General features: G+C 36.8%; 1 protein-coding gene across 3 annotated transcripts in view; it reads left to right on the plus strand.

Moving 5' to 3' along the window:
• Positions 1-26,679, plus strand: part of LOC6037875 (solute carrier organic anion transporter family member 74D) — a 63,897-nt gene that overhangs the window by 28,226 nt on the left and 8,992 nt on the right. For all 3 annotated transcript variants that reach the window (XM_038257841.1, XM_038257843.1, XM_038257842.1), the window contains exons 2-4: positions 8,336-9,231; positions 24,001-24,679; positions 24,738-24,898. In XM_038257841.1, the coding sequence (XP_038113769.1) occupies positions 9,045-9,231; positions 24,001-24,679; positions 24,738-24,898 (1,027 nt within the window). In that variant the 5' untranslated portion in view covers positions 8,336-9,044. The remainder of the gene's footprint in view (positions 1-8,335; positions 9,232-24,000; positions 24,680-24,737; positions 24,899-26,679) is intronic.

A 26,679-nucleotide genomic window follows, 5' to 3' on the forward strand; every position in this document is an offset into this window, starting at 1 on the left:
TTTTTATTTTTATTTTTCTAGTCATTCCCTACTACTTTTTTGAAGACACCAAATCGATCAGAATGTACTTTCTATAGATACTGACTTTTTTTTATATATTCTCATACCGATTTTAAAACTCAATGCTGGCAACACTATCGTAAGTTATGACCTTTGTGCGGAATAGTGGTTCGCAATGCGGCCTGAATTTAGAACTGTCAAAGTGGAACCAATTTACTGTTCGCTAACAAGATTGCTGCGTCTTTCAATAACGAAAATTTTGGTACCCAAACTTGTGTTCCGCCCATGATCGCATAAATGTCCCATATGCATTTTCATCGTTTTTGAGTTAATAACACTGTTAACGTACATAAGAGCGGCTGTTGCTTGGATCGTGGCATAATCGGATCTGGACAGAACTGAAATTCGCGGGTTAAACTAAATTGTAATCAAAACTTTATCCCGAGCAGACGGAAATAACTTGGGAAGGTCAGTTTTTGATACTGTGAGAAGATCGAAATATGTTATTGGGATGATCGGATTAGTTGTTAAAATAACAAAAATCAATAACAAAGATTTGTTCGAAGAATAACTTAAACTGTTATTATGTTGTTATTGCAATAACAAACCAATAACACAGAAGGAATCATGAAGGAATAACAAGATTTGTTATTTTGTGCGGAGAGGTGGAGCAGCATAATAACAAAAAAATGTTATTGAACTGGCATGTCTCCATAACAAAAAAAAGTTATTGTTTTGGTTTATTTGTAATTTGCAAATAAACCTGCAGTTGCCATAACTCCTCTGTACTAGTCAGGGCTGCAGAGTCGGGTACCTCCAAGCGACTTTGAATCCATACTTGAAGACAACTCCGACTCTGGATGCAGGATATGACGTCAACGACGACTTCAGCTCTCTAAAAATACCCGACTTCACAGATTCCGACTCCAAGTAAAAGTTGCTGAAAATTTTCTGAATCTGATGCAGTCTCCAAGGTCTCACTCCAGCTCGAACTTCAACGTCAGCTCCGACTTTCTAGCTCTGTGAAAATAATAACAGTTTTTGTTATTCGCACTACAAAAAATCTCAATAAATAAATCAATTCCGTTAGGGAATATAACAAAATTAAAAAAAAAATGAACTCTCAAAAGTTAATTTTATCGGATTAATTTTAGACCCCGATAAAATTGGTCAAAATTATTTCATAGCTCTAGCCAATTTTAGTAAAATCCCTTAGGAGGTATGTCACATAATAAAAAAACCAACTTTCGAAATTTCAACATTTTAGAATAGTTTAAGCTTAAGGACCCCATTTCATGGCCAAAATAATGACCCTGACGAAATTGGTCAAAATAATCCCATAGTTCTAACCATTTTAAACAAAGTCCTTTAGGGGGTATATCAAATAATAAAAAAAATCAACTTTCATAATTTCAACTTTTCAGAATAATTTTAGCTTAAGGACCCCATTTCATAGCCAAAATAATGACCCCGACGAAATTGGTCAAAATTATCCCATAGTTCCAGCCAATTTTAGCAAAGTCCCTTAGGGGGTATATCAAATAATTTAAAAAATCAACTTCCAAAATTTCAACTTTTTAGAATAATTTTAGCTTAAGGACCCCATTTCATAGCCAAAATAATGACCCCAACGAAATTGGTCAAAATTATCCCATAGTTCTAACCATTTTAAACAAAGTCCTTTAGGGGGTATATCAAATAATAAAAAAAATCAACTTTCATAATTTCAACTTTTCAGAATAATTTTAGCTTAAGGACCCCATTTCATAGCCAATATAATGACCCCGACGAAATTGGTCAAAATTATCCCATAGTTCCAGCCAATTTTAGCAAAGTCCCTTAGGGGGTATATCAAATAATTTAAAAAATCAACTTCCAAAATTTCAACTTTTTAGAATAATTTAAGCTTAAGGACCCCATTTCATAGCCAAAATAATGACCCCAACGAAATTGGTCAAAATTATCCCATAGTTCTAACCATTTTAAACAAAGTCCTTTAGGGGGTATATCAAATAATAAAAAAAATCAACTTTCATAATTTCAACTTTTCAGAATAATTTTAGCTTAAGGACCCCATTTCATAGCCAAAATAATGACCCCGACGAAATTGGTCAAAATTATCCCATAGTTCCAGCCAATTTTAGCAAAGTCCCTTAGGGGGTATATCAAATAATTTAAAAAATCAACTTCCAAAATTTCAACTTTTTAGAATAATTTAAGCTTAAGGACCCCATTTCATGGCAAAAACGAAACGAAATTAGACAAAATTATCCCAAAGATCTAAACATATTTAACAAAAGAAAAAATAATAACAGATTGTGTTATGGACACTTAGAAAATTTTCCATTTGTGCGATTTATGGCATTTTTTTTCTAAGTCAGTATACCGAACGAATAACAAATTTTGTTATTAGAAGAGTTTTTGAAATGTATAACATTTCCTCTTATTAGCGTGTTATTAAACATTTTCAATATAATATCACTTCAATACCAAATTTTGTTATTTTATCAGAAACTGTTATTATTTTTTTCTTCTTGAAGTTGAACTTCAGGATAAAATAATAACACTCTTTGTTATTTTAACAGGATTTGTTATTGAAATATTATTAATTTTGTTATTACCGTCTGCCCGGGATTGCTCTCGGTTTCTGTCGGTTTATTGAACTGTACTAGACGGTAAATAGACAAGAAAACTGTAACTTTCTACATCTTGAGCTGTATTTCAGAACAGGACGGTTATGTTCTGTCTGATCTGTTCTGTACTGTGTCTCGCGGAGCAATGGCCACTTCTAGAGAAGATTTTTGTGACCAAAGCTGGTAGTTCTAGCGGGAAATTCTATAACAATGCCAAGAACTCATTTGGAGATGCTTAGAATTATTCTGTAGTACTAGATCTAACTGAACTGATACAAATCTACAATCTGAAACTCCCATGAAAAAAATTATCCCGCAAACTACCAAGCTCGCGAAAAAAGTCGGAAGTCCAACTTTGCCAAGCTGTATCTCGACTCCCCCTGGACGGATTTTCAAAATTCAAAATGCAAATGACGCGGGCAAATGTCTAGATAATTTTCCTTTTTTGAAAAGTCAAAAAAAGGATGCATTTACCCTAAGTTATGTACGAATCAAGAAACAACTTTTTTTTTCAAAAAAGTCGGAATTCGATTTTGATCAGCTGTATCTTCGCTCCTTGAGGGCGGATTTTCAAAATTCAGAAAGCCAAAGATAGGGACAGATATCCAGATGATGTCCCTCATATGAAAAGTCAAAAATAGAGCCATTTAACCTAAGTTATGGGCGAACCAATAAAGAAACTTTTTTTTCAACTCGTTTTATACGATTTGTCTTGACAGAAGATTGAAATATTATGTGATAATCTTTATCAGATTCATATCACATTGAAAGTGTAAACTTATTCATGATACTCAAGACCAATCTTGGAACGGTTTGGCCACTTTGGAACCGGTTCCAGGTTCTCCGGAGAAATCCGGAGTACGGAAAGAATTGGTGTTGTTCAGGGAATATTTTTTTCCTGCCAGTATGTGTATCCTAGTACAGAATTTTCAACATCAAACTCATCCATGATGCTGGAACCCATTCTTGGAACTATCTGGCCCATCCAGTACTTTGTTCTAGAAATCAGGAGGAAATCCAGTTTTTTTCACGAAAACTTAACACGTAGCCTAATATATAGGACAAACTTCAAATGCGTTTTTCTCAGCTTGCTGTTTTTGCATATGAGACATTTATGCGAACATGGGCAGTATAGGTCATCGCTGAAATTTTGATACTATAGCAGTTTTAGTGGTAAAAGATGATTTTTACCCGGTTTTGTCATTTTCCCGTTTTTGCGTGCGACGCGTCGAAAAACCCAGTTTTTATGTTCAAAAAATCATATCTCCGAATTGTGTTAATGGACATTCGCAATTTTTGGATATTTTATGTAAAGTATTACAAGGAATCAGAACAAAATATTTTCAGATATGAGCTCTTTGGTCCCGAGACCTTCAATTTAGCCAAATAAATTTTCATATGACCTTTTAAAATATTCAGCTAGCTTTTTCGAACCTCAGAATATTTTTCCTTAAAAGCCCAACTAATAATATTTCTTTTGAATTGTGGCGCTCTAAAATTGGTTCAGCAGTTCCAGAGATATGATTTTTTTTTTTAATGTGCATTTTGTGAAAATCAATGAAAAAGCCATTTTATGGACCACCTTATTTCGGAGAGGAGCACCCTAATCGCCAAACAAAAAAAAATACGGGTCTGATTATTTGGGTCAAAGAACTCCCACTCCAAATTTGAGCCAAATCGGAGCACTTTTGATTTGGAAACTTCCTGTTTGACGTGGAATGGCACAGCAAAAACTATGTCACGCTTGAGGTTTAACATAGCCTTCTACTTCTGTTCTGAGGCTGAAGCAGTGGGGAACATTCGAAAATCACGTTACGCATTCTGTCTTTTCAGCACCCAGGGTCATACATGATAGAATCCAATCCCTTAAAGATTTTACTGGATTGATCCCATTTTAACTTCAAAGACTGGCATCATCCTCCTGTAAATCGGCAAAAATGTCAGAGGTTGCTATGAACACACATTTAAACTTTTTGACGAAGAACTTCGTCTTAGGGCTCTATACAGGGTAGCAATCCAAAAATTCGCGGAGCGAAATGTAACGAAAAGAAATTAATTGCGACTGCAAGATTTGTAACATTAATATCTCAGCTCCTGTTCAACACACGTAAAAGTGGTACCCACCAAACGAAAGGGGAGATTTCACGCATTCTTACTATACCTAATTAATTGCCATGAAATTTAGTTGAAGCACTTAAAACCTGAGTTTAAATTAATAAAACTGCTTCCACACAGCAAGCAAGCACGCACACAACACACACACGTGCACACTCTCTCTCTTGACTCCGCCCCCAAAGCCTTGCCTGCGTTTGGCCTTGACACAATTTGGCGATTTTTTCCTTTTGTGCTGCTGCTTCGTAAGAGTAGCTAAACGCCATCACGATTTGATATAAAAGGAGGTGCCGATCCAAAATCAAGTCAATTCAATTTTGGACGCCGATCTGGAAGGAGATCCTGCTGTTGCTGATGCGGAACCGAGGAGGAAACCAGCCACGAGGAATCAACGATCGGACGACGTTGCCATGGAGATTTTGCGGGACGGAACCAACAGTTCGGCGAGCTGCCTTCACCCCGCTCCTCCAAACCGGTGACGGATTTCACAGCGCGAGGTAGCTGTTCTCACCCGGCAAATTCTTCCACACGAATTAGTGATGCTTTATCAAACCCAACCGGGTTGAGGAAGCGGCCAGATTCCGTGCATCGTGTTGCCATGGAGATTTTACGGGACGGAACCAAGGAAGGACGCGAGGGGTGACGGATTCCACAGCTACACAGAAAGCTGCCCTCACCCCTTCGCTCTCTTTTTAACAAATTTGACATTTTTTCAGCAGTGGCCACCACCTGGAGTGGCCGGAGGCCCCGGGGATGTTTCGATGAAGGGACATTTGCGGAACCATAAGAGTTGGGGGAACATGGGTATCAAACTTGAGGGATTTTGATACTGGACATGAAATTTGACATTTTGGCAGTAGTGGCCACCACCTGGAGTGGCCGGAGGCCCCGGGGATGTTCTGATAAGGGGACATTTGCGGAACCATAAGAGTTGGGGCAATATGGGTATCAAACTTTAGGGAATTTGATACTGGACATGAAATTTGACATTTTGGCAGTATTGGCCACCACCTGGAGTGGCCGGAGGCCCCGGGGATGTTCCGATAAGGGGACATTTGCGGAACCATAAGAGTTGGGGCAATATGGGTATCAAACTTTAGGGTTTTTGAAACTGGACATGAAATTTGACATTTTGGAAGTAGTGGCCACAACCTGGAGTGGCCGGAGGCCCCGGGAGTGTTCCGATAAGGGGACATTTGCGGAACCTTAAGATTTGGGGCAATATGGGTATCAATCTTTAGGGTTTTTGAAACTGGACATGAAATTTGATATTATGGCAGTAGTGGCCGGAGGCCTCGGGGGTGTTCCGATAGGGGGACAATGACGGAAACCATAAGAGTTGGAGGAATATGGGTATCAAACTTTAGGGTTTTTGAAACTGGACATGAAAAATGACATTTCGGCAGTAGTGGCCACAACCTGGAGTGGCTAGAGGCCCCGGGGATGTTCCGATAGGGGTACAATGACGGAATCATAAGAGTTGGAGGAATGTGGGTATCAAACTTTAGGGATTTTTATTCTGGACATGAAATTTGACGTTTTGTCAGAAGTGGCCACCACCTGGAGTGGCCGGAGGCCTCGGGGATGTTCCGATAAAGGGAAATTTGCGGAACCATAAGAGTTGGGGCAATATGGGTATCAAACTTTAGGGATTTTGATACTGGACATGAAATTTGACATTTTGGCAGTAGTGGTCACCACCTGGAGTGGCCGGAGGCCCCGGGGATGTTCCGATAAGGGGACATTTGCGGAACCATAAGAGTTGGGGCAATATGGGTATCAAACTTTAGGGATTTTGATACTGGACATGAAATTTGACATTTTGGTAGTAGGGGCAACCACCTGGATTGGCCGGAGGCCCCGGGGGTGTTCCGATAGGGGGACAATGACGGAAACCATAAGAGTTGGAGGAATATGGGTATCAAACTTTAGGGTTTTTGAAACTGGACATGATAGTTTGGGCAATATGGGTATCAAACTCTAGGGTTTGTGTGTTGTGTCTTTAACACATGGCTCAGAATGACCCTTTGTAATAAATTGTAGTCCTGATAACGCCTTTTTACCGTTTGCAAAATTTTTCTTAAAAATTGTTCAATGCCGAAAGTTTAACAGAGAATTGATGAAATGATTTCATATCAACAGGCCCGAAAATCTTGCTATTACGATTAGCTCAAGAAGCGTTTGAAATTTTAAAACGTTATCCAACTTCGAAAAACCATGAGACCATCCAAGAAACGCAAATATTAAAAACTATAAAAATTTCATTTACTTTTGTGTCCGAAGTTCTTCGTCATGATGGTTATGCCTGTAGCATTACCACTGCACCTTTTTTAAATATGTTTTCAGGGTATTAAAATTAAATTTTAATCTGTTAACAAAACAAATTTGAGAAATCTTTGTTATTGCTTTTCAAAGTTAGCAGTTTCAAGGTAAATTTTAAGTTTCATGTGTATCTTCATGAAACTTTCAGGAGTGATTGAAAATTATCTTTCAAGTGGAATTATTTTTTAATTTTGTGATTTTCTACATTATGTTAACCCTTAACCCTTTCAGGCCTGATTGGTCATTAGGGTGTAATAAGGTTGTATGGAAAAAAATAAAGTTGTCCAAATTTAGCGAGCACGGCAATTTTTCGGTTCCTTTTGGGGTCCTAAACAACTTCCCAAAGTTTGGGAACGATTGGTTGAGTCCTCACTTTGCCCAAAGCGAATCAATTTTCCATATAAATTTGTAGGAGAAAAACATTTTTTTGGATTTTGATATTTATAAAATCCACTTTTTACGCTGTACTAAAACCGGATTCATATTCGGATGCTCTGGAAGGTGCTCTACAACTTTCCCGAAGAGAGTATGTTGCTAACTTGCTCCTTAAAAAAGATACAGCGTGTTCAAAACTCGTCTAAAACGCGTTCTTTGCTCGAAAATCAGTACAGCGTGAAACGTGGATTTTATAAATATCAAAATCCAAAAAAAATTGTTTCGCTTTGCGCAAAGTGAGGACTAAACCAATGCAAAGCAAAGCAAAGCAATCCACTTTAACGACCCCCGGGTCTTTTGTGGGCTCTGTTGCAAGTTTCTGCTCATTTCTAGGCATCCGAAGGTTATGTGTGGTGAGTCACCCAAAACCTCTTTTACGCAAATGGACCGACATTTTACTTCCCCATTCGATAGAAGGCCAGGAGGATAAGGCGGGAATCGAACCCACGCCCCACAGCATCTTAGGGATCGGCAGCCGAAGCCGCTAACCACCGCGCCATGAGGCCCTCTAAACCAATCGTTCCCAAATTTTGGGGAGTTGTTTAGGACCCCAAAAGGAACTGAAAAATTGCCGTGTTAGAAAATCGATTTTGATATTACACCCTAATGGGCCATATATGACCCACAAATCAAAATTTCCAAAACTAGCCTATAATTTTCGTATGGTCATAAGAATCATTTTACCACCTATAACTTAAAAATATTTTTTTAATTCAGGCCTGAAAGGGTTAATCAATAAAAACCGCGGGTTTCGAAATTGCCACTTTTTTGTGTCTAATACGCATGATGTTGTACGTTATTCTTACAATTTTTCTATTCTTCTCAATCATTAGATACTCCCGGATTTACAGCCCAATACACCCCCACCCTCCACTACGAATCAATTACGTACACTGGCCCAGCTAGATAAGCGACCTGGCTTCTCCTTTCGTCACGTTCCGCGTTCGATACGCGGAGCTAATCTTGGAGAGGGTGGCTCCGCCGACGAGCTGATGACCTACCTCGGCGTCACCGATCAGTCGAGTGTGTGATGTTCAACCGACCTGTCGCAGTTGCAAAAGTAGGAATCGAAGCCCTGGATAGCAGCATGGTCCCGTGAACGGCTTACGGCGCGGGAATTGATTGATGATTTTTGTTTTTCACTATTTGTGATCGAAAAGAGAAAATTAGTGTGACAGGAAAAATAAATAGGTGATAATCGACCGGAAGTTGGCCATAGTAGGGGCAGTGGGTAGTGGTTATTTTTGCAATGATCAGTGATAGTGACTTCCGGGATTGTCGTGAGTGAAAAAATTGCAAATTAGTGGCTTCATCAGCCGTGTCGCCGCGTGTCGTGGAACCACTTGACAAAGGCAAAACAGGCTGGCATTCGGGTTGGCCTCCTCACTATCACACACAGCACAGCACAGGTGATAAGCACAAAAGTGGCCACCATAACCCGCCGATAACGAATCGAATTACGGTGAATAAATCGTTTCAAGAAGTGAGAAATAGTCGAAGAATTCCACAAAAGTTACAACAACAAAATTCACCTCCCCAAAAATGAAGTCCAGTCCGTTGTGTGGGTTGTTGGGGTGGCATCCGAGCTGGTTGCAGCGCTTTGCCACGTCCCGGTCCTTCATCATGGTGTACGGATTCCTCGGGACGACCCAAGCGATGGCCTACATCTACTTCGTAATCACGCTGACCACACTCGAGAAGCGCTTCAAGATTCCATCGTCGACGACGGGTGAGTGGATGTCTGTAGAGGTGCCAAACGGCGCAGCTACCTCTTTCTAGAACTGAGAAATTGGCAGACGGTTGGGATTAGGTCGGTCAAGTGTTGGGTAAATTTGCTTTTGCACGAGGGTGATAGAGCTAGTCGTTGTTGACAGTATTTGATTGAGTTAGGCTGAATAAAAAATGCCAGTTGTTGTTTTCATAATTATACAGACGATTTCTCTTTGTATTGACTCTGAGCAGGTACATTTGAATTTGGCAACATCTGTTTTAAATCACGCCTTATTCTATACAAACACAGCTGTTGCGATCTACAGTCATCCCTCGTATTCGGAACAGTTCACATATTGGCCAATGTTCAAAAAATCAAAATAAAACTCGATAATTGAATTTGATGATTCGCTTTTACCTTCATTTGAAAGCTTTTCTTGCGATCTTTCGGATGCTGTATCGAACAACTGAAAAAAAATAACTTTTATATCAAGCTTTTGAAGAAAAACTTTGACCCTTGAAATCCACTAATTCACACTTTTTTCTTACGGATGTAAACAAACTTTTGTTTTCTCCATGAGTACATATTTTTTACAAAATAATGACTTTACGCACTGAAACCAGTGAAACTCAAGCTTAGTTATGTTTTATTCAGATGTTCCACAATTGTGGGAGGCAAAATAGCATCTCATAATTATGGAGCAGGCAATTTTGAGGCAGTGTTTTGCTGATCTGAATGAAATTGTCTTGAGATGCAGTGTTTTGTTTTTTAAGTACTACTTTTACTCGTGAAATAGCAACAGAATGTCCAAATAAAGGTCCTAAAAATAGTAGGGTCGACAGAAAATCACAAAATATCTCAAAAGTGTTCCGAATATGTGGGATGACTGTATGCGTTTTTTTTTAATCAAATAATGATTATTCAATCATTTTACAAATGTTTAATTTTTAGACAACCGACCGGAAAGTCATTAAAAAGAAAGCATTGTTCATACATTCATTGAATTTTTGCACTGAAATTTTGTTTACTTTAGCTAAGGTCGTTATGTTTCAATGTTTATGTCCCTTAACACGTCAAGGCTGGAAAAATATTATAAACCGAGATACCCCATCCCGGGCAGGTGGGAATGACAAGTCGTATTATAATATCTTATTTTGTTATCAGATAATCATGAACATCGATAATGAGAAGAATAACTAATAATATCTCCAAAACTTAGGCTAAACAATGTTATTTAACAGATCTTATGAGAGAGCATGACAACTATAACTCAAAGTTTGGCTAAGGAAAATCATTCAATCATTTTTTTTTTTTTTTGAAATTAAATATGTCTTTATTGAACCTTCTTATAATAATTACATTTCTTTTACATGATAAGTGGTATGGCCTAATGCTCTTCATCTTTGTTGTATTTTTCGTTTTATTATTAACTGATCACATTTATTTATTTGCTTCAAATTGTTTTACATTATTGCATTGAATTGAATACATTTGGGTGAAAAAGAAAAAAAATCACTTTAACAGCTAATCCTAACCTAAAACTAAAAAAAAAAATCCATTGAAATATTCAAAATCACAAGAACGAGTAAACTACGAACTGTATTTTAAGATGAATGCTCCAAGAGTTCTTACTTGTTTCTGGCGAGTTTTGCACCCACGCAGAGTTGTTGTCATCTCGATGAAAATGTTCAGAAGTTCTTGTGGTGAAAACAGGTCACTACTGCCTTCACCCGTTGATGTTGGTTGGTTTTCCCTCGGTTGCTGACTGAAGCCTGGAGGTGTTGTATGCTCTGCAACTCTTTGCCGCTGATTCAACGGCAATGGCTGCAGATTTGGAACCACTCGAACAGATCCCGCTCCAGGTGACGCCAAAGCAGGAAAATCCACGTCCGTGAAAGTTGGTGGTGTTTTGCGACGATTTGGTTGGTGCCTCGTCGTCGCTTGCTGCCGAATTTTTACAAACTCAGCTCGTTTTGGGCAACTTCGATTCTTGGTCGAATGGTCGCCGCCGCAATTGAAGCATTTGGCTTCGATGTTCTCGTTGATTATTTCGCAAGCTTGAGTTTTGTGCTCACCTCCGCAGGTTGCACAACGACTCTTGATGAAACAGTTCCTTCCACCATGTCCAAACTGCAAGCAGTTCGAACACTGTGTCACGTCACGTTGCACTGGACGATAACGTTCCCAAGTCACGATGATGTTGAAAATAGCCCGAACTGCTTTCAGCTCAGACGGCGTTGTCAATCCTTTCTCGAGATGAACCAGGTACAGTTGATCACGATACTTGATGTCCTTGTTGTGTCTCGTCATCTTGAAGACTTCGATCACGTTCAACTTCAGAGATTTGAGCTCTTCTTTCAGCACACTCACATCCATGTCATACAGGCCTCGGAGGACCTGTTTCATGGGGCGTTTACCTGGATCGTCATGGCTGTAGTATTCAATCTTTGTTTTGTTCAGGAAATCCCGAACGTAGTTGTAATCCTTTCTGGTAGGTAGCAGAATTTTGAGTCCATCAGCACACAAGCGAATGGAAGCTCGTAAAGCACCAGATTTGATAAACCCGGTCAGCCACTTTCGCACCGAATCCGATGACGATGTTTTCACAAAAATGGGTGGCAACTTTTCCCGTCGTTAAAATTCTTCCTTCTCGCTCACGTCCACAGGGAGGGTAGCGAACTAGTTTCCAGACAATTTTTGAGCGTCCTTGCTCAAACTGCCTGGCTTTGCAGGTAGCGCTTCGGCATTCTTTAGCTTCTTCAAATCTGCGGATCCTGCTGGTGAGGACCGCCTCTTTTTCTTGCCCTGAAGCATTTTTGCACTTTTTAAGCACTTTTCAAGAGCTAAAATCCAGGAGTACCTCACTGAATGATGGTCCACAAAGGAATATCATTCAATCATTGATCGCGTTATTCATGTGATATTCCAACTTAAAAAAACAACCAGCCGTCTTAGCCAAATTTGTTATTATATTTTATTGCTGAATTTTACTCTAAATGAAAATTTCAACCAATTTTCCATAACCCAAACTATTATTATTCTTTTTTTTTTTGCATAATAAAGTCAAAAAATTGGGAAAAGAAATGTAGTCTTCTTACTCTTGCTAGTGCCTTAGTTAATAGTCAGGACCCGGTGCCTGCAATCCCCGTTACAGTTTATATGGAATTCCAATAAGAATGTAACAGAAAAATTAGGCTTCGGGTCCAGACTGTTAAAGAAATAATTGTTCCTAAATGGATTATGATGCAACACACAGCTGCAAGGAACTCCAAAACTCTGTTATGCACTTCAAAATAACTCATTGTATCTTGATTATTCACCAATAAAACCGAATTGAATTGAATTGAATTGAAATGTAGTCTTTGTTTGATAACTTTTAAAAATAAGTTTAAATTTTTTTTAGTTATTGATATACCCCCCAAGGAAATCAACAATTTGAGTCTATACCTCAAATTGTTATTTTGTTATAATTTTGCTTAATATGACTAGAACTATGGGAAAATTTTGACCAATTTTGTATGAGGTCTTTATACCAAAACTTTTATAAAAAGTAAACAATTTAAAGCGGATTTCTTAATTTTTGATCTATCCTCCTATATTTCTATAATTTGTTCGAAAATTTCCTAAGTATATATGATGAAATATTATATTATTTTTTATATTGCTAGAAGTTTCGGTTTTGAAACATTTTTTTCAAGTTCACTTTTTTGGTTTTGGTTTTTGGTGTTCGCAAAAGAATGTATGAAAGTGGTAGGTGTTTGTGGCAAGTAGTTTATAGTTCGATTATTTTAAATAATGAAAACAGACATATTTGTAAAAATACTGATGTTTTTTTCGCATGGATGTCATTTTATCATCCTTTTGACATGTTTTAGTTATTAATCAAATCAACCTTTTATCTCCTTACAAGATGTTATGGAAAATTTCAGTGGCGCTCACTTGCCCCGTACACCTTTTTTTATTTTTGAAAAGGTAGTAGGTACCCGATCAGACGGTAATAACTATATTCATGCCATTTCAATAACAAATACTGTTAAAATAACAGAAATTGTTATGGAATCTTCTTGAAAAATGCACTTTTGCATAACGGTTAAAAAACAGTTTATGTTATCATAACAAAATTTGTTATTGGTCTGATATTTATCGAAAGCCAAAGCAACTTACAATAACAAAGATTTGTTCGAAGAATAACTGAAAATGTTATTAGTCTGTTATTGCAATAACAATCCAATAACAAAAAAATCATAACGACGAATAACAAATCTTGTTATTAATAACATAAAATGTTATTGGCCTAGTATTTTTAAATATCAAAAAATGTTATTCCCAAGTTATTTCCGTCTGCTCGGGTACAATTTAAAGAATCCATTCAGTGAATATCTTCATCCTATCCTATCCTATCTTATACTTGTAAATATCTCAGTTATCAACATAACAATAGATCTTTTGATATGTTCAATCTTCTGTATTGTAAAAGTTATGTTTCTAACACGAAATTTACTAGCTATGGGAGCGTTCTTTTATTACGTTACACAGTTGGGGGGGAGGTCGGAGGCTGTGTTACCAAATCTCGTCCATACAAAATTAAAAAAAAGGTATGAAAATTTTGTTACGAGGGGGAGGGGGTCCAAAATCCGGATTTTTTGGGGTAACGTAATAAAAGAACGCTCCCTGTTTAGCAAAACAAGTTTATCCTGAAAGAAATACCACACTTCAATTAATTTCGATTATTTTTGGACGCACAAATAATTTTCCCATAGACACATTTACATGCCAAATATTTAAAATTTATTGCCTTCTAATAGCTCGATGTTCTGATATAAATGTTGGAAATCCACAGATAACGCGCTCTTACTTCATGGATGGATAAAGCTTGAGATCTGCAACAAACATACTGACGACTCGCACACAATCTATTTTGTTTGCTGAAATCATTTGCACTAAGAACTCTCCATTGCACAGTGGTCCGAAACCGAAATCTAGCGTGACAAAATTGATACCGGCCACACGTTAAGATTTAGAGCTTTGGTGTCTTCGGGACAAATGATCAGGGTCAATAGGGGCATCTTTTGGTATGGTGGACATTGGGGTGGTCCAAATTTTAGGGTGGTTCAGAATTTTTATTTTGACGGGATGATGAGATAGCGCTTTGGTGTCTTGAAAAAAGTTGTAGAGAACACCATTCTGAGCAACTTTGCTGAAGAGCACAAAGCTCTATCTTCTAACGGGAAGTTTCTAGAGCCATTTTTGTAATTTAGGTTGAAGTGTTTATGAAAAAATGTGTTTTTTGAATTTATCAACTCAGGCTTGTGTCGTAGCGAGTTGGTGTCTTCTAAACATTTGTAGAGCTTATCAAAACACACATTTATCTTTCAAGAGATCAAAAATCGGACCTTTAAAACGAAAGTTATAGCCAAAATACGACGAAAAAGACGCCATTCTGAAATGTGAATAACTCGAAAAGGTGGTAGAGTTTGACCGCGCTCTTAGTAGCTTCTGAAAGTACACATTTTAGAGTACATTTGCTGAAAATATCTCGGGGGTCTGTTTTGTTTAACTTATTTAATCTCAATTTGAAAATGAGCATTTTTTAATCGTTTTTTGCCCATAACTTTTGATAGAATTGACCAAAATTCATTTTTCAAGAATAAAAATGTTCATTTTGACAAGCTCTACAATTGTCTAGAAGGGCTCAAAAATGTACAAAATGATCTAGTGGTTGTAAAAGAAGAAACAAGTTTTGACTGAAATATTTCAGGAATCAACAAAATATGTAATAAAATTTATTCCTGAAATATTTCAGCCAAAACTTGTTTCTTCTTTTACAACCACTAGATCATTTTGTACATTTTTGAGCCCTTCTAGACAATTGTAGAGCTTGTCAAAATGAACATTTTTATTCTTGAAAAATGAATTTTGGTCAATTCTATCAAAAGTTATGGGCAAAAGACGATTAAAAAATGCTCATTTTCAAATTGAGATTAAATAAGTTAAACAAAACAGACCCCCGAGATATTTTCAGCAAATGTACTCTAAAATGTGTACTTTCATATGCTTCTTAGAGCGAGGTCAAACTCCACCACTTTTTCGAGTTATTCACATTTCAAAATGGCGTCTTTTTCGTCGTATTTTGGCTATAACTTTCGTTTTAAAGGTCCGATTTTTGCTCTCTTGAAAAATAAATGTGTGTTTTGATAAGTTCTACAAATGTTTAGAAGACACCAACTCGCTACAACACAAGCCTGAGTTGATAAATTCAAAAAACACATTTTTTCATAAACACTTCAACCTAAATTACAAAAATGGCTCTAGAAACTTCCCGTTAGAAGATAGAGCTTTGTGCTCTTCATCAAAGTTGCTCAGAATGGTGTTCTCTACAACTTTTTTCAAGACACCAAAGCGCTATCTCGTCATCCCGTCAAAATAAAAATTCTGAACCACCCTAAAATTTGGACCACCCCAATGTCCACCATACCAAAAGATGCCCCTATTGACCCTGATCATTTGTCCCGAAGACACCAAAGCTCTAAATCTTAACGTGTGGCCGGTATCAATTTTGTCACGCTAGATTTTGGTTTCGGACCACTGTGCATTGCATAGTGTCCTGAGAAGCAAACCCAAGATACAAATTAAGTTATAATTCTGTTGTGAAAAATAGCTCAAGAAATTGTCACTCTAGTGTCTATATATTTGTCCACAAGACTGAAATAAAGCAACATTAAATCAATAAATGAGTAAAGTGGACCAGTTTTGAAAGTTGATTTTCTAGAGCACTTATTTTACTCATGAGTTTACATGAGCAATTCTCGCTGAAACCGTCCCACTAGATGCACATGTTCTCAAATCGTTACGGCAATGTTCTCATTCGATTCAGCGCACCAAAAAACCATTAAAACAACCTTCGAACCAATGAAAATGTCTGCCGTTAGCCACCTGTAAATAAAAACTTGTATTGAACTATGGATTTTTTCGAAAAAATGCCCTAATTTGGAGAAATGATATCTCCCAAAATACATTACCAAATATCAAAAAGTTATATATCGTTGGAAAGGTAATCGTGAGGGCTTTCTATCGCACTTTGAAAAACATTTCAAAAATAATTTTTTCAAGGGTAATTTTAAGGGTTTTTGAGAAACTTACTCTTAATTTTGAATTTTGACCGTGTTCGCAACCACTTATCATTACGCAACCATTTTAATTCGAAAGATTGGAAGATTTTGCATAAAATCAACTTGAGAAAAGTAGTGTAATGAAATAGTTTTCGTATAGTTATTAACGGATGAAAGAAATTGGTAAAATTTCAGTTAAAAATAACCAAAGCTCAGACTTCAGAAATGAGCCCAATTTACAGTCAAAACAAAGCAGGATTGTATTTGAGCTGAATGTACAGTCATCTGAGGCAAATCTGAACATATAGAATGAATAGGGACAGCTATTTTAACTATGCTTTCACTCATCAGATCATATTTTTGAATTGTTTATGTAAAAACATACATAAACAAACAAGTTTCTAAATTTTATGCTTTTAAGCACTCTGAAAACTAATGTCCTTACTTAGACTGTAGTCTCGATTCGCCACATTTCACTGAAGTAATATTTTATGTACAGAATTTGTTTTGGGAAGGTCTGCTTTATTTGTAACGTCATGATTCGAATTCCCGGACGCTTCGAAACCCGGACACCTCGTCTTGTTTTTTCAATTATTTGGATATAAGTTCGCATTATGAATGTCAAAACTGTGTTATTTGATGAATTCCAACATTAACTTTCATTAAAAGTTTGTTTGAACGCTGTAGTTGATGCCAAAACAAGTAAATACAATAAAATTATAAGTTTACCAAAAATGTGAAACATTTCACTTGAAATATTTCATAGGCGTTCGAAGCACCGGGAAGGCAAAGCAGAAATTTATGGTTTCGATTTCCTTAAATTCTTGCAAATTTTTATATATATTATCGATTGTTTTAATGTTAACAGCTTATTTGAGACCTAAAGAATGCCATTCACTAACATTTCAGTCCATATTTGTGCGATTCATTAGTAAAATCGAGTGTCCGGAATTCGAAGCAAAAGTGTCCGGATTTCGAATCAGCTTTTATCAGTGTCCGGGATTCGAAGCACAACAAGTCATTTTAATTTTAAAATTCTGATGAAAAATTGTTAGAAAAGACATCATTTGCTTGCATTTTCTTGAAACTGACTGTTTACACTACGTCCTGATGATATTTCTACATTTCCAACTTATTACATGATTTTTTGCCAGCAATAACAAAAATGATGTGCTACTAAGTGTCCGGATTTCGAATCATGACGTTATAACCTCAATCGTGCACAAAAAAGTGCAAAGTTGAAATCAATATTTTTTGATCAAGTTAAAATTTTGTGGGGCTGTTGATACCATGAAAACAAGCAAAAAACTCGATTTTCGTCCAAATAGGACGACGCCCTTTCATAAAACACAAGTCAATGTATGATAAATTTATCTTATTTTGAGATTAAAAACTACCTCCAATTGAAAACTGAATAAAAAATGAACTAAAATTAAAACAAAAAAAAAAGTGAAAAATCCCTTTACCCCACACACGGGGCAATGCTACGCATTTATTTTTTTAGGGTTATTGCCTGGTTCTCGACATAAAAGCGATTGGGTAAATCCTAGTACTACGTTTTGAAGGCAAGTGGTATGGGTACCAATTGGTATATACAACGAATCAAAAATATTTTATGGTCATCGGTGACACCGCTCTTCTCTATTCTATGTAAAAAAATTGGGATTCATTTCACCTTAATTTTTAATTACTCTCAATATGAAAACCAAGTTTAAAATTTTTATTTGTGCAACATAAATACATTGAAAAAAGTTTAAATTGAAAAACAGACCTATTAATTCTACGTCTAATTATCTTTCTAGTGAGTTTTGACTCGACATTGTACTGCTTGCGGTTTCAGAGATATCGCAGTTTGTCAATGAAGGTTTTTAACATGGTTTGCAAAAAAGTGAAACTTTGGGGTGGTGTCAAATAAAAGGGCGTCGTCCTATTTGGACGAAAATAGAGTTTTTTGCTTGTTTTCATGGTATCAACAGCCCCACAAAATTTTAACTTGATCAAAAAATATTGATTTCAACTTTGCACTTTTTTGTGCACGATTGAGGTTATACAAATAAAGCAGACCTTCCCAAAACAAATTCTGTACATAAAATATTACTTCAGTGAAATGTGGCGAATCGAGACTACAGTCTAAGTAAGGACATTAGTTTTCAGAGTGCTTAAAAGCATAAAATTTAGAAACTTGTTTGTTTATGTATGTTTTTACATAAACAATTCAAAAATATGATCTGATGAGTGAAAGCATAGTTAAAATAGCTGTCCCTATTCATTCTATATGTTCAGATTTGCCTCAGATGACTGTACATTCAGCTCAAATACAATCCTGCTTTGTTTTGACTGTAAATTGGGCTCATTTCTGAAGTCTGAGCTTTGGTTATTTTTAACTGAAATTTTACCAATTTCTTTCATCCGTTAATAACTATACGAAAACTATTTCATTACACTACTTTTCTCAAGTTGATTTTATGCAAAATCTTCCAATCTTTCGAATTAAAATGGTTGCGTAATGATAAGTGGTTGCGAACACGGTCAAAATTCAAAATTAAGTTTCTCAAAAACCCTTAAAATTACCCTTGAAAAAAATATTTTTGAAATGTTTTTCAAAGTGCGATAGAAAGCCCTCACGATTACCTTTCCAACGATATATAACTTTTTGATATTTGGTAATGTATTTTGGGAGATATCATTTCTCCAAATTAGGGCATTTTTTCGAAAAAATCCATAGTTCAATACAAGTTTTTATTTACAGGTGGCTAACGGCAGACATTTTCATTGGTTCGAAGGTTGTTTTAATGGTTTTTTGGTGCGCTGAATCGAATGAGAACATTGCCGTAACGATTTGAGAACATGTGCATCTAGTGGGACGGTTTCAGCGAGAATTGCTCACATGTAAAATTCATTTTTTTTTGGGTATCTAAGGGATATCTGAATATATTTAAATCTATAAGTATAATGGGGTTAAAAAATTTCATATAGCAATGTGCTAGCGAAATATCAACGATGTGTAATTAAGAGTCAAGTTTTAATTTCAGCCGCATATCAATTCGACTTTTCAACTTCCCCAAAATCATATGGCTGTTATCAACAGCTTCTAGAATTCCCGACGCTTCTCGCGAGATATGGTTTTAAAATTGTCACACCTACCCACCTACGTCGTGAAATCTATTGCACTCCAATCGATCACACAACAGCCGGTTTTTGGGAGCTACCGACTGACATCGAACTGTTTGTCGAACGGCGATAATAACAGCAGCTGGGCGCCTTGCAGATAATTTGAGATAATTTTGGGTTTTTTTGCTTCGTATACTGAAATTAGTAGATTTTGAAATTTAATGGTGATAGTATATGAAATGTTTTTTTATAAACCTTCCTCATAAACTATAGAGATCTCGTACAAACGAGCTCGTATTAGTAATTCACACTCGGTACCCCTCTATATGATAAAAATATTTCGAGCAGCCAGCCTTGCATCTTGTTTATTTCAAGGATAGGATTGACGCAAAATTTTGCTAATTGTGATGTCTCGATCAATTAGCCAAATAAAATTATAATTAGATATAACATGACTGAACTAAATTAGCTACCAATATATCAGTCACGAGACGCGGGTTCGATTCCCGCCTTATCCACTGAGCTTCTATCGGATGGTGAAGTAAAACGTCGGTCCCGGTTTCTCCTGTCTCGTCAGAGGCGCTGGAGCAGATATCCCACGTTAGAGGAAGGCCATGCCCCGGGGGGCGTAGTGCCAATAGTTTAGTTTAGTTTCGTTTTTATATCAGTCACGATGTTGAAAAATTGGAGACACGTTGATTTTGAGAATGAGAAACTCGAAATGACCATAAGGCTCAGGTCAATGTCTTACCCTATATTTTGGCTTGAGTGGTTACTTAATTCCTTCCCGCCAGGAACAAAACGAGATTATTTAGCGCTTTATTATTTACTAATGAATAACTTTACCAAATTTGATCAAATTTCAATAACTTCCAGAAAATATTCGAAATTATACCGAAATAAGAATCTGGAAACAACGCTTAGTTGCAAATCGTAGTCTACCCAGATGAACAAGGAGTGCTGAAATAATCAAGTTTTGTTACCTTTTTGCAAACCCCAAACACACTTTTGATAAGGTTTTTTTTAGGGAAACGTTAGTTTCCCTACTTTAGTTTAGAGTGCGAGCATTGTTGATTAGCTCAAACACCAAAACAGTGTCATAAAGTGTTTTTTTTTTTTTCGATAAAAGTGATGAACAGTTGAAATTTTTAGCACTCAAATGCGTACTAAAATGAACATTTCAGCACGGTTATATCTGATGATGATAAGGAACAGAAGGTACTTTCAAAAAAGGAATTGCAAAAAACATTTTCAAAAATGATTTAAAAAAACTCAGTATTTCAATACATTGAATCACCCTTTACAACCCAACCCCGCCTCTAGACGGGCTTCGATCTAAACATTCGCAAAAAAAATCAATTTATCTACCAATATTTGATCTTTAAAGAGCATTTGAAAGAAGAACTATTAAAATTTAGGAGAATTTGCAAGTTGGACTTGTTTTATGTGACATTGCCCATGTTTTTAAATATTTCATTTTTTTCAGAAGTCATCATTGGCTGTGGTTTTTACAAACTTTTCCTATATTTTAAGTAAGCAGAAGTATGCAGTAATTTTTGTAGTGTCCCAAACTATGCCTCTACGCATTTTTTACAATTCTATGATTAATATAAAAAAATTAAAAAGGCAAAATGTTTTTTTTTTCATAAATAAAAGACAAAATGTTATGATAGGAGGTGGTAGAATATGCCAAATACTATCAAAAACAAACATTACCTAAACAAGATAAAATACTAAAAATCAAACAAGGCTAATAAAGTTTTTAGTAGAACAAAAGTTGCTCGAAATAACCTCCTAAACACGAGAAAAATAAAAAAAATCGAAAAAAAATGGGCAGAAGAGCACAGAATAAAAAAGTTGAATTTTGGAATGTTCAAAATTTGTTTGGTTGAATATTACCTCTTTTTAAGTAATATTATATAAAAAATGTGTAAAAATGTGAACCTGATAAATATTCATCAAAAACTGATGAAAATTCATCATCATTTGTCACCATTTCCTGATGAATATTTCCATAATTTTTTTTCTGTGTTGTTTTTACATCTTTGAGTCTCAAGCCGATTTTGGTTTTTCCAAGGAACAACTTTTCTGTGACATTGGGCAGTTCGTGAGTTCTGAAAATTTAAAAAAAATAAAAAATAAATAAAATGTTTCTAGGAAATATGAAAACACAATAAAGGAGATTACAATGATTCCTATCTGCATAGGAAACCCCAAAGGGGGAGGTTGTTTTGCAATTTAATCTAGATTTGATGTTTTATGTTTGGCACTATTAATATAAAACACAGAAAAAAGGATAATTATTAAATATTGAAAAAAGAGAAATCAAAAAGGAAGGAACGTTTTTCGTAGCATAGAGAAGTACTGGGCAAAAGTGCGCAAGAGACAAAGGTGCGCACCAGCCTTTTGAATTCTTAGTTTCAACCAAAAAAGCTTATATTTGGATTTTCGACTTGTCTTAGAGTAAATTTTATGTATTTACAAAAAAAAAGTGAAAAAATGAAGCTTGTGAAAGTTATTAGGAAAAAGCACTTTTGTGCCATTTTGATCTAATATTTGAAGTTTACAAAATAAGGTTTACAAAACTCCAGGTTCACGAAATCTTTGAAACCGTTTAAGTAATGTGTAGCCTAGCCAATTACCTGGCTAACCGTTAAAGAATTTTTAAAATTCCTCTTCTTATGTTTTACCATCATTTTTCCTAAAATAAATTTGTGGGGCAAAGGTGCGCACTAAAATCTTTTGATAACTTTTATTTTTGAAAAAAAAAAACATTTTGGATAACTTTTATTTTTGATGGTATTGTTTCAAAATCACAAAAAATGAATTTCTGCTAAAATAGTACAAAAAATAACACTTTTGCGAAAAAAGAAAGGTAACCTTAAAAATTAAATTTTAGTAAGTACTTCTCAGTTTTAATAAGTTACTATACCACAGAGTAACCCAGAGGGAGCACTAGCATTTAATTTATGGTTGCGTTACGCGGTACATCGTGGTACATCACCCCTTCAGACACACTTTTGATTATCGTGGGCCTCGGAGTAAACTGACGTTCGGGGCGTTACCAAGAGCGTTACATTTTTTTCATAGCGATCTAGTAGACCCGGTGCGTCTGTTGTCAACATTTTGCAAATTCCCAAAATCAACAAATCGTCATTTAGAAAGAAATGCAGAAAAAAGGGCTGGTATTTTGGACGAATTTCCTGTGCCGTTTCACCGACCAATTAAAACCGAGACTTCTACCTTGTGACCAACCACATTTGGTCGTAATTTTGCATCATGGGAAAATGCTAGTGTTGAATTGATAATTTTTCCGGCTTTTTTTTGCATATGTCTACAAGAGGACAACAAAGACATGAATTTGTTAGCTTAGCACAATTATATTTACTATGTTAAACATGTTGTTTTTTTTTTAATTTTCATGCTGAGATAATCATTTTTATCCATGTTTGCATCGATGCTCTGACTTCCCCCCTTTTTCTGTGAATAGAAAAAAAAAATAGTCGTTTTTGGAATAGATGACTAACTCCAACTATGATTTTATAGACTGAAGACAAAATGTTTTATAATTTACGGATATTTTATTCGTCTTGTTAGTTGAAGTCTTAAGAAAATGCCTCGTGTGCATATGGAGGAAGCAATTCTGCAGGTTGATCAAATTTCTCTGGCGTTCTGTTTTCTGTTCTATTCTGTGGAAATCGGAACTCATCTGTGAATTTGGGACCAAACCCCGACAGCATGCTCATGTTCCATAGCCAATTCAAAGTATCCAGTTCTGCAAAAAAGTGGATACAAAAACAAAAACTCCTGCTGCCAAAGTTTTATAAAATTTCACAGACAATATTTTTTAAAGAAATAACTCAGAGGAACAATCAAATCTTTCAACCAACGCCATTCAAAGCTCATCACTTTTTCAAAACAGTCAAAACAAAAATACGTAGAAAATTCCTGAGTTTACTATGATGAAAAAAAAAATCTTCGCTGGTCTTGTAACGCTCAAAACATAACGCTATGAGCTGCTATGATTCCAAAGGGTAAACTCGTAACGGAGCCACATATTTCATTGACTTTTCTTCGGATTATGCTCTCTGGGTTACTCTGTGACTATACCCTAACATAATCTTCATTTGGAGTCAAAAACAACTCCCAACTTGATGAAAAGTTAACTTTTACACACAAATTAACAAAAAAATCTCTTTGCCCCGCATAGCGCGCACCTTTGCCCCCCTCTACTCTAAATGATAATAAAAATTTTATACAAAACATGTGAGAAATCCAAATCCAAAAGAATCAATACATTGAAGATTTAATTGTCTAGAAAGTTGTTAAAATATTCATGAATAATCATTTTCCGAAACAGTACGTTTTGCTAAGTCATGAAATCACACAACATTGTTGATAATTTCTATTATCGAAAGCAAAATCATACACTCATTTACGATGCCGACGCGTGCTGACGTGACCCTGACTAGGCATATTTTTTCGTTTGATTGGAGAAATTTCGATGACTTCATAACCGAACCGACTACTAGATGTAATAATGATTTCCCCTTTCCCCCCTCCCTAGGAATCATCCTCAGTGGCAACGAAATCTCGCAAATTCTCCTCTCGCTGATCCTGTCGTACGCGGGTGGCCACCGGAACCGGCCCCGGTGGATCGCGTGGGGCGTCGTGTTCTGCGCCCTGTCCTGCTTCATTCTGGCCTCGCCCCACTTTATCTACGGTGCCGGCGAGAACGCGCTGCAGCTCACGAAGGAGTTCATCAACGACCAGGAAGCTGAGGCGTCCGTCCTGCGGAGTCACAACCTGACGGCCATCGTCAAGAGCACGAACCGTCTCTGCCTGGACACGTTCAGCCCGAAGGAATGTCACGACGTCATTTCGGTGGTTCCACTCGTGCTGATCTTCATGTCGCAGTTTGTGCTGGGAATCGGCAACACGCTGTACTATTCGCTCGGTCAAACGTACCTGGACGACAACACCAAAAAGACCAACACGCCACTCATGCTGGCCTACGCCTCGTCGCTGAGGACGTTCGGGCCGGTCGTTGGATTTGCGCTGGGGTACTTTGCCCTCAAGATCTACATCGACCCGTCCAAGACGCCGGTCATCGATAGCACAGACCCGCGGTGGTTGGGCGCATGGTGGCTCGGGTGGATCATCCTCGGAGTGGCCATGCTGTTCTTTGCGGCCCTCATTGGACTGTTTCCGAAGGAGCTGCCCAAGAAGCAGGACGTTGAGAAGAGGTGAGATTAGAAATTTCTGTAAGAGAGACCTAAAATAACGTCTCGCTTCGATTTGTAGACCTCGGTCAAACATGCCGGTTGTGCTGATGAACGATGCCGAGGCCTTCGGGAAGGAGAAGAATCCGCTGAGTGCGCGTGGAGTGAAGGAGCAAAACAATCACGTTGTGCCGAATGGAGAGGATGCTGGAGCTTCTTTGGTGGAATTCCCGCAACTTAAAGGTATGTTCTTTATAAAAATGTTGACACAATTCTAAAATCTAAGCCAAACCCTTGACTTCAGTGAATACTAAACGCAAATAACATCCAACGTTTTACTCAAAATCAAATTCAAACAGCGTGTTCCGGAATAGCAAAAATCCTAAAGCTTGTATAATTTATCGAACTCGGCAAACCTCGTTGGATAAATGTTCGACTCGTGCTGAATTAGTAGTTTTTAAAATTTCGTCGTGAAACGACTTACTTTTCCCGTCATTCTAGAACGATGAAACAGCCTATTTTTCTCTACCAAAAATAACAGAATCGAATAGTAACACTTTTCAAAATAAATGCTGAAAAGTTCTTCTTTTCAGAACGGAAATGGATGCTGAAAAGTTGAACTTTTTTGCACCTGTTTTGAAAAATAATTCTTTTCATCATTGTTTAGATTTAAATGGAGGATTGACTAAATACATGAACATTTGACTTACAATTCCATTCAAAGGGTGTTTTTCGGAATTGCAAAAAATGTTGTAAGCAACTCATTGCAAAACCTGATTTTTCAGCACTCGTCGTATTTATCCAACTCAGTGAACCTCGTTTGATAAATGTACAACTCGTGCTGAAAAACTCTTTTTTTTGCAACTTATTGCATTATTGTAGTTTATACAACAAGTTGCAAAAAGAAGATTTATTCAGCACGAGTGATACATTTATCCAACGAGGTTCACCGAGTTGGATAAATACGACGAGGGCTGAAAAAGTCAAGTTTTGCAAACGAGTTCCATGAAACTTTTTTGCAAATCAGAAAAACACCCTTCGAGTTATAAGTCAAATGTTCATGTGTTTTGTCAATCAACCGTTAAAATAAAAATTAAAAGTTGAAAAGTACTACTTTTTGAAACAAGTTCAACTTTTCAGCATCCATTTCAGTGCTGAAAAGTAGTACTTATCAGCATTTATTTTGAAAAGTGTTACTATTCGATTCTGTTATTTTTTGTGCAGAAAAGTAGGCTTTTTCGTCGTTCTAGAATGACAGGAAAAGTAAGTCGTTTTACGACGGAATTGCCCCCCCTTCAATGTTTGAGGTTGTAACATAGAGGTGTAAACATAGAGGGCGTTTCGGGAAGGCTGTTCTGAACATTTGGTGGTTCATTTTGCATGCAAAAAAAAAGGCCGATGATCGAAATGTGAGCCAAACGCTTGCAGGGGAACCCATTGGCATAGGGGTTTTATCTTTTTGACTTTGTATGAAAACCGATTTATAATTTTTTTTCGGATAATCAGTTTTCAATCCAAGTAAGCGTCTTTGAGAGTAAAACATGGCCCTCATGAAAATGTCAGAGAAATAGATGCAGATTTGGCGATTTTGTAGAACAAATCGACGTCGTCGTGCTATCTTGTCGCACCCGCCATTTTGGCGTTCCGAGAAAAACGCGTTTTAATGTGTGACCTTGAATAAACAAAAACGAAAACTCGCAATGTAAACAGTAACAAACACGTTTTGTTCGGTTGACCATACTGTGCATTGTCCAGAAGTTTGGTTGAAGTTGGTTGCTGGAGTTAACAAATGTGTACGGTAGTCTAACTTGTACGTGCGTCAAACGCGTTCTGATCTGAAATCCCTTTGGCCAGTTGTCGCACTTACATCAATTTTCAGGGAGTGACAAGATAGCACGACAAGCTTGAAACTACTTTCATATGAAAAGTGAGTTTCGTTGAATATCTCAAGATTGAAATCGAATTTTGGGGATCTGTGAAGGTCAAAAGGTGAGGCATTGTGAACTGCACAAAATGGCGTTCTT

The sequence above is a fragment of the Culex quinquefasciatus genome, chromosome 2 (assembly GCF_015732765.1).
Source record: "Culex quinquefasciatus strain JHB chromosome 2, VPISU_Cqui_1.0_pri_paternal, whole genome shotgun sequence".
In the NCBI taxonomy this organism is placed as follows: domain Eukaryota; kingdom Metazoa; phylum Arthropoda; class Insecta; order Diptera; family Culicidae; genus Culex; species Culex quinquefasciatus.